Source organism: Melospiza melodia, chromosome 12, assembly GCF_035770615.1.
Source record: "Melospiza melodia melodia isolate bMelMel2 chromosome 12, bMelMel2.pri, whole genome shotgun sequence".
Classification (NCBI taxonomy): domain Eukaryota; kingdom Metazoa; phylum Chordata; class Aves; order Passeriformes; family Passerellidae; genus Melospiza; species Melospiza melodia.
In genome coordinates, this window is record NC_086205.1 from 19,780,215 (window position 1) to 19,797,390 (window position 17,176).

Below are 17,176 nucleotides of genomic sequence, written 5' to 3' on the forward strand. Positions count from 1 at the left end.
CACCAGGAGAAGAGTGAACCTGCAGGAATTTCTGCAGCCTATGTTCCATAGCCATACCTGCCCACCAGACGTACATGAAAAAGAACTGGAAATGTCATGGCAGCAAGACTTACTGCATAGGGCCTTGCAAAGGGCAGGTTTTAAGTTCAGTATAAATTTGCACATGTGACATGTAGAGTCATAAATGGAAATGTAGAATGCACACCTCAGGCACATACAGAAAAATATCACCTGACAGGTTTTGACACCCTAAGAATCTCTGTGATGAAACAGCACTCTGCTATTCTATATCCTAAAAAAACCCAGAATATGGCATGTCCCTAAAAAACCAAAGGTAGCAGTCTAATAAAATCATGGGAAAAAGGAAAAAAAAAAAAAAAGGTCAAATAAAGCATAGAGAACAAGGGGGGAAATGTAGAGAGAAAGCTCAGATAAAGACCTCTAAAGTAGCCACTAACAGATGATGTTGCTTTGGAAGTCAAATGCAAACATCCATCTCCCAGGGCACATAATACTTACACACTCCTTCATGTGAGTCCTTTCCAAAGCAGCCCAGATTTGTTCCTCACTGTATTGATTGAAAGGATCCAAGTTTGATCTGGAAGGGGAAGCAGAAAACAAGGAGAATTTTAACTCGGCAATGAATGGCAAACCAACAGTGTGCTGATTTATCCGGACAGATGATTCCCATCTGGCCTTCCTCTAACAGTTTCATTGCCAGGGAAATCAGATATTCCCAGCACACTGAGGTTAGAAAAGCTAAAAAACAAGAGTAGAGATAGAAGACAAAGATACTAAAACTTCAACCACATATAAAGGGAAGCAAGACTTCCATACAGTGTGATCACACCCAGTGCTGCACTGGGCTAGCTAAAATCATTCACCTGTGGTTTTTGTTTGAAAACTAGAACAGAAGTTAGGATGTCTGAGAGCTACCACCTCACCAGGCACCTACTGCATTTCAGGTACAAGCAGAAAGACTGCTCAGTCCCTTCTTGCCTTCTTATGGCCTCACTAACCTCACAGTGCCACTGAAGAGCACAGGTTCCTGAGGGATTATGGAGAGTTTGCTCCGAAGATCTGCCAAGCCAATGTCATTTATTTTCACTCCATCAATCTTAATGCAGCCTCCAGACAGTTCAACAAGACGAAAGAGTGCCATTCCAAGGGAAGACTTCCCTAAAAATGGGACAGGAAAAACATGACTGCTGTTTCTACAGAATCATAATGGTTTTTCAGATGAGAAAGCATTTTAAAAGCTGTCCACATCTAAGAAAAGTTTTAAAATACCAAAAAAGTCCTGGCAAGCAATGGTCTGGTAAGTTTTGAGGTTCAGCATTTAAACTTCTGAGCAATTGTGGGGGCAGCTCCTAATCTCTCCTCCATAAAGCCATGCCTGGAGTGCTGTCCCAACCCCACTGCCAAAATCCTGCTATGAAAACCCGATACAGCAATATAAATTACTTATTTAGAAACTCATTTTGAGGTTGATTTAAGTCATCTCACAAACAGGGGTTTGGATTATTCTCATTACAGAATTCTGAGATGGCTCAGAGCCAAACCTGCCTGCAGCATCAGTACAGAATCTTTCAAGAGAGTCAGAGAAGCTGCAGTGAGCACAGTGTAAGCACCAACCTGTGCTGGTCAGTGGTTTGGGGAGTTAAATACAGTCAACATACTGGCTCAAGCATAATAGGATATCCCTGTGCTTTAAATGGAAACTTGTTTTCACTACTGTTAACAGGGATCTTGCTTATGTACAGACATGAACAGAAACCTCCACTGACAGAGTGCTCAGCCCCTCCTGTGAAACCAACTTAAACACAGGAGAGCCAATATGACTGCCCCAATCCATTCTGTGAAAGTAATAATTTACCTCTGCTTAGTGCTTTTCCTTACCTGAGCCTGTCCTCCCCACAATGCCAATCTTTTCCTTGGGTTTGATGGTAAAGGACACTTTTTTGAGCACTAGAGGGAGGTTCTCTCGGTACCTCATCTCTGCATTTTCAAAAACAACTTCACCTTCCTGTGGCCAGTCCAGAGGAGGAGTTTTGTTCTTAATTCGAGCAGGAGCTTCCAGGGAAAGTGTCTTTTAACAAAAATACAGAAGTTCAGTTTCCAGTAAACAAAGCACCAAAGGAAAATTATCAGCTGCAGCTTTCAGCAGTTCTTCCCTGCAGACTCAGCCCAGATCATTTATGGCAGTTTCATGATGAGCTGTTTGGCTGGATGTGGGCCCAGTGGTCCAGAAGTTTGCTGTATTACACTGACCACACTGTTAATTCCCCTCCTGTTGCCTCAGTAATGACATCAGTCCTTCTATACAACAGTGGCTTTCATCAATGGAATTCAAAATGTATTTTAGGCCTATTATTCATCAGCACAATCCTATTGAGTTTCATGGCACTCCAAAGGCTGATGCAAAATCTGGTGCATTTCTAGGCCTCATCTGCTATGCCATACCAGGGTCACCACTGTTGATTTTGAAACAGAAGAGAATGTCCAAGCAACACATTAAAGGCCACCCTCTTCCTTCTCCTCCTCATGTTCCCCTGTCCTACTGAATCACTGAGCCAGTCCCTTCCAGCCTGATCACTTCTGCTATTTCACTTCGCCCCTTACTGAGCAGTTCACAGATGAAACAGAAAAGCAGAACCTCTGAAAGCCAAACACAAGGCTTTATAGCATGTTTACAGTGAAGTCAAGGTCACTTTCCCATACTTGGCACAAGTACCCTCAAAGAATGGCAGCAATCCCATCATGGGATTCACCTCATGTAAATGAACCAGGTCATGACAACTCCTTTATGCTCTCTACAAATATAAATACTGTAATGCAAGAAAACAGCATTTCTGGAGTGTGATTTTTCTCATTCTAATATAAATACTTGGAACAGATAATAAATTGCCCTCTAGAGACATCCATTTCCTACACTGACCATAGAGAGATCCCACAGGGATGGCAGCTGTGGGCATCTGCAGCATCTAGTTAGAGGCAGATTAATTGTACACCAGGGATTTCAGAGGAAAAACAGCCATCTGCTATGATAGTGCTCCTATTCTTTGAGCTTGGTGCTCAAAACAGCAACCTTGAGCCCCCTGAAAAAGCCAAGTCTGGGCCTTGGTAAGACCCAGGACCTGAATGGTGTTTCACTGGCCACCCACCCTCCATTTCAGCTTCAAACTAGTTTTACAGTTTCATAAAAGGGTGTCTAGAGATCAATTTTTTTTTTAAATCACAGATACTGTTCTTTGATTGTGATATAGAAAGAGACATAACTTAAAAAACCCCAAGCAACAGTCTACAACTGTAGGTTTTGCTACTAAGGGCCTGACTGATAAACCCATCTCAGCCCAGTGAGAGACAATATTTAGCACACCTGTCAATTTGTGTGGTCACTAAGTTTTCCATATGCAGAAATTTTCTACTTAGATGCCTGCAGAGGATTTATTTAACTGGGGGAATGGACAGGTTTGGGGCTTTTGTCTTCTCTGGTTTTTAATCTGTAGATTAAATCCACCCACTTTTAAAAAAGCTACAAATACCAACTACTAAATAGCCCAGATTTACTAAATAAATAAATAAATGTATCTCCCTCAGAGTCACAGGAAACATTAAATAGAAAAGCCTTTCACCTCACACACCAGACCCAGTAGGAGGCTTTCTCCTGGATATGTTTTCCCCACTGACCCATGCCCAGTTCTGCACACACAAATCCCAGTTACAAAGAAAGGGTTACAGATATTCAGAGCAGCTTGCTAAGCATTTAGCCTGGCACATTTATCATGTTCAGCTGAGCACATTTCTCATGTTTGCAGTAAGAGCATTCCCTTGACTTTTCAAGCATACAGAAATATGTTACATAAGACAGCTGTGGAAAAGTAGGCTTATTAGGCTGAAGTGGAATTACTTTTAGATAAAGTAACAAACAGTTATCTGTGTTTAAATGAAGGAATTCCATTAGGCTTGGAATGGAGGATGCCAGAACCCCATCCTTTCGCTGTAAAATAATGTTTTGAATCCCCAATTACCCCTTTCACACACTCCACTCTTTACTGTGAGTGTCAGCAAACTTCCAATAGCTTATGTAAACCAGCAATGCTTCTAAGTTTAGTTACCTACCAGCTCTGGGCCCATTCAGCCCCTCAGTGCTGATACATGTGTTTCACAAAACAAACTCACTTTGCAATGTTACAGCACAGGCTTTAGTGCCTTTCCAAGATCAGGAATGTACACTCTGTACCAGGGCAGACTATGGCTGAGGCCAGCACTGTAACAAACAACACAAAATTTCACAACAGGCAGCTGAATGCAGTCCTACCTTGATATAGTGGTCAATCCTCTCCACTGAGGTGAAACGAGCTTCTGTCTCTGAGGCCAGTCTGACTGTAAACTGGAATAACCCTGTTAGCTGAAGAGGTGAAAGAAAACAGATTTTTAGAGCTGTGACTTTTTATTGAATTAAGAGATGAATGTGACCACCAGGATCAGGGCAGTGACTGTACTTGGGACTGGTGAGGTCACACCTTGAACCCTGTGCTCAGTTTTGGGCCCCTCACTACAGCACAGATAGTGAGGTGCTGGAACATGTCCAGACAAGGGCAACAGAGCTGGAGAAGGGTCTGGAGTCCTGTGAGGAGCAGCTGAGGGAGGTGGTGTGGGGAGGCTCAGCCTGGAGAAGAGGAGGCTCAAGGGGCTCTTATCATTCTCTACAACTCCATGAAAGGAAGGTGGAGCCAGGTGGGGTTTGCTCTCTTCTCCCACTTAACAAGCAACAGGATGAGAGGAAACAACTACAAGTCTTGCCAGAGGAGGTTTACATTGGATGTTAGGAAAATTTCTTTACTAAAAGAGTTGCCAAGAATTGAGACTACCCAGGGGAGTGGTGGAGTCACCATCTCTGGAAGTATTTAAAAGTTATGTAGATGTGGATGATGAGGACATGGTTTAGTGGCAGATTTGGCATTACTGAGGTAATAGTTGGACTGAATGACCTTTATTGCTGTTTTCCAACCTAAAGAATTCTATTATATTTGATATTCTTGACATCAGGCACCATATAACTAAAGTCTTCAAGGCAAGTTAATTAAGTAGTTCATTTTAAAATCACCATAATTTATGAATCCCTTGAGAAACCAGCAGCTTAGAAACTTTTCCCAAGAGCAACAGCTTTAAGTATGAGGTGTCCAAGCTCTGTAATTTCCCCTCAGCACCACAAGGAGGCAGAAGAGGCCAAAGAGCAGCTCCAAGAGTGCTCAGAGCCCTGCAGCTCCTCTGAGCCAGCTCTGGATGCTGTTTGCTCATTAGCAATGCCTACATTAAAAGAAAAATTAAGTATTACAGTATGTGCTCACACTCACCTGCACAGCATAGGAGATGGCCAGCCCAGCATAGGCAGGAGGGATCTGGCCATGCATCAGCACAATCATAAGGCCAGTGGTTGTGATCAGAGCAATGCTGATGATGTCCAGGCGCACGGCCAGCCAGCGCATGGCACAGCTGAACAGGTAAAACGGGGCCTGGTTGTCATCCAGCAGCTCCTGGTACCTGAAACAAACACAGCAAAGGTTAGTGGACTCCATGAGCCTGGTGGTCTACAAATATCACACCTACTTAAACTCCTGTTCCAGTACCAGGATTCAGGATGGGAAGACTAATCAACGACTAAATTTCAAACCAAAACATGATGGCAGGGTTTGCAAACTTTCCCCATCACTGCTCTTCCCAGTTTTCCCTTACCCTTCCTTCTGTTCTCCCAATTATTTTCCCCAGAAAAGCAACTTTCAGTCATAGAATCAATGATCCATCAGACTCCAGTAATAAAATCCTTCTGAATACCAGAAGCTGTTGAATTCAGCTTTGTGCTCTACCATTCCCAGATGGATATCTACACTGACCTGTGCAGGAATTCCTGTCCTTTGTGGTAGGCATGGATTGTGGAGAGACCCTGGATGCTAGATGTAATGTGAGACAAGAATGGAGACTGTGTGATGTTGTCCAGACGCTTGAGCTCTCGAATAAAGACTCTGGAAGGAAAGAAACACTTTGAGTCTCATGCAGAACCACCATATGGCAACCACTGCGTTGTACTTGAAGGTGAAAGTACCTTTTCAGCCAAAGTGTGGTGCACTTACCTAGACACAACATGCAGAACGGTGAACAGGACAATGAGGGGCCCCACTGCCACCAGGAACCAGGGGAAGACCCCAGAAATCACCCCCACACAGAAGAACACAAGGATGACGTTCTGGATGAACATTTCCGCTTGAAACGGCAAACGAACGTCAACTGGGAAATGGAAGGGAAAGGGGAAGATCCTGAGTATAGAAAACTAAAACAACCCATAGAAATCAACTCAGTCCAGTCTCTCTCAATAACACAGGTATTTCTTAGTTTATTCAAATTAAAAATGTACACTTTCATTGGGATGTTTTCACCTTCTGATTACTGGCAGTCTAATTATGCCTGTTTGCAGAAATAGCACTGATGTAACTCTGACCTAATTATCACTTCTGTACATCAGCTTCACTCCAATGTTTTCAGTTGCTCCTGCATTACCTGCTGAGAGCCCATGTGCAGCCTGGAGGTACAAGAACAGCAGCACATTTCCTTCTTCATAAGTGAACGATCAGACCTGAGCTATCAGCTGCCTTCTACAATCATAACCCAGGTATATCCCAATTCCTGCTTTCTTTATTGTGCGTGCACATTTGGCAACAAACACGGGGTACAATCACCCCAACAGCAACCGACTGGAGAGTATTCAGGGCTTAACTACAAGGTCTGAATGTGGGATTTACAGGACACACAGTGAGAGATACCTTCATCCATGTCTTTGGAAAACCTGTTGAGGATCCTCCCAGTGGGTGTAGTGTCAAAGAACTTCATGGGGCTACGCAGAATCCTTCGGAAGAGCTCGTCATGGAGCCTTGAAGATGCTCTGAGAGTTCCCTGACAATGCAGAAAACATTGCAGGGTTATAAAGCAGTGTTTGCCTTCCTGCCACCCAAATATTCTACTCTGTTTCTCTCTCCAACCATAAGAGGTTATTTACTGCACTCTGTGCTTCCAGCCCATGGAGGAAGCCATTAATTTGGGCAGAAGTTTAGCAGAAACTCAAGAGCTGGCTAAGGAAACATTACAATCCATGACTGACTCTGGTTCAAAAGTCTCTCAGGAGATGACCAAAAGAACCACAGTGACAGCAATTTGCAGAAGCAGGAGTAGGGGGGGAGACAAACACCAGCACTGGCACCTACCTTTACAAAGACCACACCACGAACAGCTTTCAGGATCAACATAACTGCCATAGACAGTGCATAGATGCCAGCATAGTAATGCATGTGAGGGTTATCTTTCATACTGTTGCTTATGACAGTCTCATTTCCCACAGTCACCGTGGTGTTCTGCAGAAAATTCAGGGTTTCAGAGGTTGGTTAAGACAAGGATAAAGCATGATGTGTACATTACATGTGGTACAATTTAACTGCCTTGTCTTCTCCCACTGTATTGATATTTCTTCTTTAAACTACTTCAGTGACCATTGAATATGTCAGAAACTTTTCCCTGGCAGAGATGCTTGACTTGTTGATCTGTAGCCCTTGATCTTTTTCCTACAATATCTTCCAAAATACTACCACAATGCCTATTTCATTTGATTCCTAATCTCTCATTTCATGCTTATTTCTTGTGTTCTTCTGAACAATGTCAGATATTTGGATGCCACCACACAGACATATTTACGCTGGATAGATCTTTATCAAACACTTATTTCTGCCACTATGCAATAAATTCTTTACTGTCACACTGTTATACATTCTCATTTTATTTTATTTTTGCTGTTTAAGTATGTTTAAGGACCTCATTGCTGATTCTAATATTGTTGGCCACCTGTACTTCATTATTTAATCTCTGAGATTAGTACCTTGTTCTCTGTACCCCCAAAAAAAACTCTTGCAGTTATATTTGGATTTTTAAATGCAACAAGACTTGCAAGCAAAGCCCTGAGAGTGGGGAAAAAGCCCAAACCACCCCAAGTCATCAGAATCTCCAAAGCAATTTCCAAGTCATCTGACTCAATTTTTACATATTTTAACAAAAATTATCCTGTTAGGTATAAGATCACATTTAAACAAAAAACACTAAAGTTAGCTTGTTGGCCCCTTTCCTATTTTCACTTCCTTTTCTTAGATATAATAACTTATGTGGTTTAATGCTGCCCTCTTGTTCCTTTTCTGGGTTAGTCTTTCTCATTACTGGAGCTCTCTTATTCTTGGAGATGAACTCTCTAGTGAGACCACCTCCTGGGGAGCCTTACAACTTATTTAAATTAGAAAGCACCATTTGGTCTCACAGGACTGCTTGGAATTAGTCTAGCCGAACACCCCCAGCCAATTAGACACAAGAGTAGAAAGCTTTTGAACTTACTCCACTGCCTTGCTTGATCCAGAAACTCAGCCACCAGTTGCTGAAGGCTGTGCTGCCCACATTGAGCACAAACAGTGCCATGATGATGAGGAATGCAAAGGGGCCTCCGGCTGCCTGAATGTAGACACCATAAACAGACCAGGGGACAGAGCCTTTGCCTTTCTCTTCCAACTGCACCAACTGGCCTGTGACAAGGGAAGATGAAGAGGGAATGAGGAAAGCTCTTCCATGAAACTCCTATAAATTTGTGAACACTCACAAAATTAGTCTTTCAAACTGTGCACAGTACTTTCAGAAACACACACTTCACACTTAGAACTCAGTGGTTCAAACAGTTTTTCAAGAAGTCACATTTCTTCTGCAGAATCATTTAAGTCATGGTACAGCTGAAAAAGCCTCATCAGCACAGACTTGAATGTTAGGCTGGGATCAGCCTCACTATTGCTTTTTAAACCCTGAAGTTCAAAGCTAACATTAAACAGAGAACTACAGAGGTCAGACTGTCCCTTCATCCATAACTGCCATGTCCTGCCCAGGGCTGAGTGCCAGGCTGGGCACATGGCCCTCTTAGGACAGGAGGGAGAGGTGGCGTGGGGGACAAGGCAGCACCACCTCCTTTGTGCTAATGGCATCTGACTGAACTTAAAAACATTGTACAGGCACCCATATTTAATGAATTAATGGATGTTCTTTGCCCACTGCCTGTCTCTCATCAACCACACTAAGTGATTAGGATTGAGACAGCTTCCAAAACATGAGAGGTACACTAACAATATACTTTGAAGCACATGTTTTGAGCTTAAAGTACAAAATAATTACAGCCAGAAATTTGATTACATAGTTACCCTCTTCTTCCTTCTTTACAACCTTCTCCTTCTTCACAGACCCTGTTTTGGTACTTTTATCCTGGGGCCTTTTCAATGAATTGTTTGTGTTCTTCTTTATATTAATCTGCAGGGAAACAATGACACTAAACAGAGAAGTTGGTTTTGACATTTTCTAAACACAAACTTCTATTTATCTGCCACCTAAGGATAAAGACTTTCAATAGCTCAGCATTCACATCAAGGAGGATATTAACTTCATAGTTATTACAGATGATTGCCAACTCTGGTGGACTAAATTCTCCTCCTCTATTAATCTGAGCTACTACCAACCTGTACAGGTAGAGTGCAAGGGCAATTTTCAGGATCAGTGAAAACATGGTAGAGGAATGATATCCTCACTACTGCAAGAAAGATATAATCTCTCTATCCCTTGTAAAAATAACTCACATTTTTTAAAGAGGCTTTTTTTCCCCAAGCACTCTAGCACTTAGAGACATTTCATGAGAGGTTTCTTAAGAGACATCAGGTTAACTTGCTCTCCCAGAAATCCAATATCCAAACACTACAGCACTGTTTTAAACCCAGCCATCTTTCCAAAACTGGGCGTTACTGCCTGTTCAGAGTCAGCCTACATGGACTGAAACCCCTTGCACACGGTGTTCAGGGTTGCCTTCCCACACTTTACATGAGATCAAACCACAGAGAACCCAACTGATGATCCATTTATTCTTATCCCACAGGGAATGCAATTTAATGATCTTTCCATGAGCTAATGTTTACAGCGACATTGAAGGTCAGCCAAGCATGAAGACTGGAGTATCTCCTCTTCACTATCATTTTATTAGTCTTAAAATGGCAGAACTATTATCTTCATGCCTCAAAGGACATGCAGAGCAATGCATTATATCCTTTTGCTTCTTTCACAATTATCTCCCAGGAGAATGTGTCACCAAACTTGTTCTATATCTGTAATTCTTATAATGCTTCCTTCTCAGAAATGTTTTGTTTTAAATGTCTCATGAGTAAGGAGCTTCTCATCTCTTAAAAAATAAACTGTTGATGTACTTTTAATCTTTTCTTTCTAAGACAAAATGCACGCAAAATTTAGACAAGTTATTATAAATCAAAATGCCAAGATACTCACTCTAGAGATTAATGTCACGAAACAAAGAGCAGAAGGGTGGGAAAAATTAAATTGCTGAAAATTTACATGTTGTTGTACTGAATGTCTCTTGTTTTTTTCTAGATTTACAATTTTTGCACCAACTGAAATACTACAGCACATAATCAAATTTGCATTTACAGACTTTTTTCATAACAAAATTAGTGTCAAGGCAAAACATTTTTTCTTAAACTCCCCCAAAACACAGCATTTTCAGTTATGCCTCCAAAATACTGTCACATCTAACTTTTGACAAGTTGTGTCACACCTGCTGCGTCTCAGTCACACTCCGTTGAAAACATAGAAGCAAGTCACTAAGAATTTTTTCAGACAAAGTTGTTGAAGCTCTGTGCTAATTCAGAGGTAAATTAAGGAGTGGAGTGTACAATAAGAAAAGAACTTCCTGCTCTGAGCATCACCAGGGGAGACACTACAATATTTTCATTATTAACTCATGAGCTCATTGGCAGAGTCCTCTCTAGCACACATTCCCTAAAAAAAACTGTGACAAAGTGCTAACGAAGCAGAAATTATTCTATAGAAAATCTATTGGTCAGATCAACACATGAAAATGTGTGAAGCCATTTTCCACATTTCCAACAACATCACTTATTTCACCTCAGAACAGTCAAGATTCAGAGCGCTTGAAAATGAACAAGTACCTCAATATGTGGTGTTTCTCCCAGCTGTAGGCTATTAAAAATAGTTGCATAATCCCCATTTAAATTCATCAGCTCCTCATGACTGCCTCGCTCAGTAATGCAGCCTTCTTTCATGAAGATCACTTCATCACAGTCAACAAGATACTGCAGAGAGTGGCAGCAAGAACAAGTCTCTATCACGATGTTCAATAACCAAACACTCCCACACAACCCTTCTCAGCAGCCTGTAGGCACTGGCACACAGCACACCTATGCCCACACAACAGACAGCTGAGTTTCAGAGGTCCTCTTCTGACTAGAGCACCATGATTACTCACACTACACAAATCAAAAGTTTTTGTGTCCTATCAAAACCAATCTCTTCTGGAAGATGTGACTCAGAATACTTAAACACTGCAAATACTGATAGACTGAGCACTATTATTTCCATGCACAGAAAACAGCAAAAAAAGTCTCAGGTACATCAATTCTGATTTACTGACAACAAATGTAACTTTTTTTCTGCTGTGATGAAATAGTTTTATAGCAAGTAAGCAGAAGTATTTTTTACCAGGTATTTATTTCCCTGGTAAATTTTCTTTAGCCAAGGGTTACCAGTCCCAATCAGACACCAAGCAGCACTGGTATCAATCAATCAAATTGTGCTCAGTGCACCTTTGCAAACCTAGTTTATAAATGTAAACCACACATTCTATAGGCAGACAGGGTTGTCCTGTCACGGGTCAGGGCACAGAGATTTCCAGTATGAAGACAACTGATGAACAAACCATTTCAAGTAAGTCCAAGAAAGAAAGTGTGGGAGATTCAGTACCTGAAGCTGATGTGTGATGAAAAGGACAGTCTTTGACTTCAGGTGCTTCCTTATTGCACTGTTAAAAATGTGATTTCCAACGTGAGCATCTAAGGCACTAAGGGGGTCATCGAGGATGTAAATGTCCCTGTCACTGTACAGGGCTCGAGCCAGACTGATTCTCTGACGCTGGCCCCCACTCAGGTTAGCCCCTCGTTCACCAATCTGCACAGAGACACACACCCATCATTTCTTCAGCACCATGCAACATAGATGAGCAAATAAAGCAGACCATAATATTCCATTTTATATATTTATATAGATATACTCCCCCATAACATTTTATATTAATACATATACATATTCAAGTTTAAGTGTCCACTTTGTGACATGTGCTACACATTCAAACTCAAGGTTAATATGCTTGAAATGTGGCAGTACTTTCTTTGCTTATTTTACCTTTTATGAATTAACATAGCCATTTCTTCTCTTAGCTATTTTAAATCAAGTTCAATTAGGTCCTGTTAAGGCAGCTAAATTTACAACACAATAAAAAAAATTCCCAAACAGTCAACATCTGAGTAAATACAGGGTACAGCTCTTAACAGTCCAGGGCCCACTAAGGTCAGCTCAAGAGAATGCATTCAACAGCTTGGCTCATATGCACTCCAGAGTGATGTATCCTCATTCCAGTTTATCCTGCCAAACCAAAACTCTTTTCTCCATCTATTAATTAGTTTGGTGTAAGCAAAACATACCTCTGTCAGGTCCCCATTTGGAAGGATGGCCAAGTCAGGCCTTAGACAGCAGCCATTCAGCACAGTATTGTATCTGAAAAACAAGCAGATAAATAGTTAAGAACACTGATTTTCCCCACAATTATTTAACTAGTACAGCATTATATCATTTTCTACACTAATAGCTGATATTCCATCAGCCTAAAACAAGTCATCTGTCTTGGAGTCTCAGGAGAAAACTGAGGGTAATAATTAATCACCAACTTCAAAAGCATTGTGAGGATAGAGAGACAATTTGTTTTCAGAGATAGTTGGCTAAGGGCCACAGGAAAGTCCATAAGTGGAGGGGGGCCATGGAAGATGGCAGCACATTGCACACAGCAGTTGTTGTGTTTGAAGAGGGCAAGGCCAGGACAGCAAGAGCAAACACCACTTTAGTGCTGCTCACAGCAGCTGCTGGTTTTAAGCAGAGGTCCAGGATGAGGCCCAGCCTCACTGCAAGGAGCAGGGCCAGGCTCAATGACAGCCACCAGCCACAGGGCCACACAGAAGAGGGGCAGGATCCTAAATGGGACTCAGAGGCAACTTAGAGACAGACTCCAGAAGGGCACAGAGGCTTTATTTGCAGTGTACTCTGCATTAAAGCTTTCCCACACTTGGGCCAAGAATCAGTGAGCTTCATGACAATCAGCAAGCAGCCAGACAGACCTTTCTTCATCATAGTCCTTGCCAAAGAGGATGTTGTCCCTCAGGGTGGCGTTGAGGATCCAGGCCTGCTGGGCCACGTACGCGAAGGTGCCGCTCACTGCGATGCTGCCCTCCAACAGCGTCATCTGCAGTGACACACCAGCTGTGAGACCATGCCACCCCACGCTCACAACACACTGCATTCTACAGAGCTCAAATAAGTGAAATAGGAGATGGGAAAGAGGAACAGAAATACTCAAAACAGGATTTCTCACCTGTCCTAAAATTGCTGAGATAAGTGAAGTTTTTCCGCTCCCCACACTGCCACAAATTCCAACAAGTTTTCCCTACGTAGAAAGGAAAAAAAATTATAGCACTCATTTCTTACATTCATCTTCCTTTTCAGAATTCAGACTACCTTTAGTACCTCTGAGAGGACAGTTGGATATTAATGACACCTCTGAAGTGACATAACAGACAAGAAAAAGCAAGAGTCAGCATCTTAACGCTCAAATTGTATACAGTGAACACAATCCCACAGTGAAATATAACTGAAATCAACTCTAAAGGTAAAAATAAAGGTGTCTGAAGATCAGCCTCCTTCTTACTAGGCTTACAGGCGCAGAGGATCAATAAACCAAAAGCACCAAGGTCTGCCTGAACAGAATGCACCAAAGTGCTTTTGAGAGTGATAAGGAAAGAAGAAAAGTCTGAAAGAAAAGAGAATTCATCATATATGGGTCGAGTCCAACTCCTTGCCAATTAGATCCAATTTGCTAGAGAACATGTACCATGAAAATACTAGAATTTAGTCACTTTGAAGAATTTCTCTGCAATAGAATCAGTGGGTTAATACCCATATTAAACAATTAATTTATTAAAACTATTTTTATTCCTTTTGTAAAAAATGTAAAGTGGTCAAGAAAGGTATATAGACACTTGTGGAACACACTGCTGGTGTTCTCTTGATAGCAGAGAAAGACTCCACCTGCTGCTGTCACAGCTTTTTTTTGACTTCTGAGACAAAACAGCCTTTACATTTTCAAGCAACTGCACTCCTATTTGAGGCAATTTTTTAAACTATATGCATTCTCCCCTAGAGTTTAAAATATAAGTATCTTTACTGTTTAAAAGAGCTTAAACTATCCCTCCATTTGTATAACTACATAAGACAATTTAACCATGAATATCTTCATAAATATATGGATCCCATTATTACAACATGCAACTGCCAGACTGCAAGGCTTTTGTATGTGTAGATAATGTCATGTATTAAGTTCAATGCTTTTCCTTTGACATCTTACATGCTTTTACCCACCTTGGAGCAATAGCTCCAAATGCTTCTACAATTCTTGAAAACCTGCATCCACCTGTACAAAAATTCTCAAGGAAGAAAATTGCACATTTTTCAATGAAAAGCACTATTATGCCCCATTGGAACACCTAATCACCTAAAATGCTCGCCCAGAACACAGATGAAACTGCAACATTGTCAAACCACAGCAGGAACACACTGTTCACCAGCAGCCCACTGGTACCTGGTGTTCTGCAGATTCTCTGAGCTCAGTGGCTCACACTGTCCTAGGAGCTGCAAACCCCTCAGCTGGATGTGGAAGCTATACAGCCTGCCCTTGTTTCACAGGCTGTTTGCAAAGATGTAGCTGCTAAAATGGCACAGCTGTTTACAGCAAGATCAGACACTGCATCCTGGATACTGCAGTTGCCATGGATATTACAGGAGTGCACAAAAGCAATATGCTCCATTTCATGCAAAATGAAACAGCACACAGCTCTGTTCCAGGGGGCAGCTATAATGAGGCCTTTGAAAAGCTCAGATTTCCTCCTTTCATTTCTTCTTACCTTTTCTATCTCCAAGTCAATGTTGTACAGAGTCCTCTGAAGCCGAAGGCTGACCAGGTGGATCATTTTGTGCTCCTCTTCAGGGCTGTGATGGTCATCACTGTCCACTAGAAGATGGCCCTTCTGCTCTGCCAGCACAGCTTGCTGTCCCTCATTCTGCAGCTTCATTTTCTCTTTCTTGCTCTTGGTGACTTTCTTGTCTTTTTTCACTTTGGGGGTCAACTTTGGTGAGCTCTGGACGCTGGCGTGGGAGAAGTCCCAAGCCAAGGTAGCATTTTTCACCTCTATCGCGGTGTGAGGATTGGCTGGTTTTTTCTTTATCATATGAACCTCTTCCATTAGAAATAAACTCTGATAGGAGTTGTGAGAGAGGTGTAAAGATGAGACACCTGATCAAGACTGGGAGACAAGCCTACGGCACACTCACGCAGCAAAACACATCAGGCTACATAGTAGGAGGAAGCTGAAGAGCAAAAGGTGGCTCATTAGTGTAAACTAACTCCAGGTCTGCTAAGTGGCTGGGGCATTCCTGGATGTGGTGGAAGCACCTGGATACACTTGACTTTCCACAGAACTGCAATACTCTGGATGTGATGTGACAGGCACTTCTTCCTTTGACAGTTTGCAACTGCAGCTGTGTGTTGCAGATTAAAAACATGTGAGCAGAACACACAGCTTGGAGAGGAGAGGTCACTTGGGACAAAGTGACTTGTCCTGCACACCAACTCACTATGGAAGGAGATAGAAGGGCTTTTAACTTGAGCCTTTACCCAACAACTTTTCTGCTGGAAAAAGTCATCTTGCACAAGTGTAGCTGATCTATCTCAGGCTGCTTGGCAAGAAGTCAGTCAACTGTATCACGTTTTCCACCACATCCATCAGTATTTACAATCAACAGATCAGGAAGACATTTTTTCACACAGTTTAATTACAAGATAAAATGTTTTCCATTTACAAAATTTGTTTTAAACCAAGTAGTTTTTATGTGACTAAAACTTCTCAATTCCCAGCCTTATTTATTCTTGCAATTGCTATGTCTGAATCACACATTCATAAGAAAGCTCATACTCTTTTACAGAGCCAACAAGTCAATTACATTTTTACTGTGATGTCAGAGTATTCTCACCTTATGCTACATTTCCTACACAATTTATAGGCAAACTGGGAGAAATTCAATTTTCTTTTACTTCTCATCCCTCCCACAAAATTCCCTTTAGTGCACTTAGATTTAAGCAAGTCTGATTTTAGGCTGACTCAGAAGATGAAGCAAAATTGCTTAAAAGCAATGGAATCTCAAAATCACTCTACATATCCTGGTTTTCTCATACAGAGGTTTATTTCATGAATGCATTACACAGAATCCATGTATCTGTCAATGCTTGTGAGGGTTTCTATTTGGAAAGTGCTACTTTCCATTCTGGAAATTTCCACAGTGTGTAATGCACTGTTATCTTCAAGAGACAAGACAAAGTAAAGGTCTCCCCTCTGAGCTCATAAAGTACACACAGTGTATTCATCCTCCAATCCCCATGATGGGAGATAAGATTGTTCATTATCAGGGTTTTACGTTTTCTGCCATAGATCTGTTTTGCCAGATCACAACTCCATTTTACTGATATAGAGGAATTTCAGTCACTTAATCTGGTCTGGAAATATAAAACCTCAGGGTTCTATGACCACAGATAAAACTCCACTGTTTTTTATCAACCTGCTTACCTAATACCTGATATTTTCAAAAAGCTTTATTAGCAAGCCATAAAATTTCATTGTACACATGTTGCAGTCTTTTCATATAAATGTTCTTAAAATGGAGTTAATTATTATACAGTGAGCCACTGAGTCTTTCACTCTTATCTCATCCTGTGGCCAAGTTCAAAATCTCAAAATCTTTGAATCAGAATATTTTGCTTCCCACAGTGGTATTATTTTATTTTTGAACTGCTAATATTCCTTCACTACATTTGTATCTCTTGCAAAATCAAATAATCTAGAATGTTAAGTGTAAAGAAATATAACTTCTCTGC

General features: G+C 41.4%; 1 protein-coding gene across 6 annotated transcripts in view; it reads right to left on the bottom strand.

Annotated features, from left to right (window-relative positions):
• ABCC5 (ATP binding cassette subfamily C member 5) overlaps window positions 1-17,176 on the bottom strand; it is a 66,705-nt gene that overhangs the window by 27,272 nt on the left and 22,257 nt on the right. For 5 of the 6 annotated variants that reach the window (XM_063167149.1, XM_063167144.1, XM_063167143.1 and 2 more), the window contains 17 exons: window positions 15,153-15,503; window positions 13,568-13,639; window positions 13,314-13,438; window positions 12,627-12,699; window positions 11,890-12,093; window positions 11,079-11,222; window positions 9,273-9,378; window positions 8,428-8,612; window positions 7,260-7,406; window positions 6,822-6,951; window positions 6,135-6,288; window positions 5,898-6,026; window positions 5,361-5,547; window positions 4,322-4,411; window positions 1,900-2,089; window positions 1,020-1,179; window positions 520-598 (listed from right to left, as the gene is read on the bottom strand). In XM_063167149.1, coding sequence (XP_063023219.1) covers window positions 520-598; window positions 1,020-1,179; window positions 1,900-2,089; window positions 4,322-4,411; window positions 5,361-5,547; window positions 5,898-6,026; window positions 6,135-6,288; window positions 6,822-6,951; window positions 7,260-7,406; window positions 8,428-8,612; window positions 9,273-9,378; window positions 11,079-11,222; window positions 11,890-12,093; window positions 12,627-12,699; window positions 13,314-13,438; window positions 13,568-13,639; window positions 15,153-15,503 — 2,526 coding nt within the window. Of the gene's footprint in view, window positions 1-519; window positions 599-1,019; window positions 1,180-1,899; window positions 2,090-4,321; window positions 4,412-5,360; window positions 5,548-5,897; window positions 6,027-6,134; window positions 6,289-6,821; window positions 6,952-7,259; window positions 7,407-8,427; window positions 8,613-9,264; window positions 9,379-11,078; window positions 11,223-11,889; window positions 12,094-12,626; window positions 12,700-13,313; window positions 13,439-13,567; window positions 13,640-15,152; window positions 15,504-17,176 lie in introns of those variants that run through there. The other variant, XM_063167148.1, reaches the window with a different exon arrangement.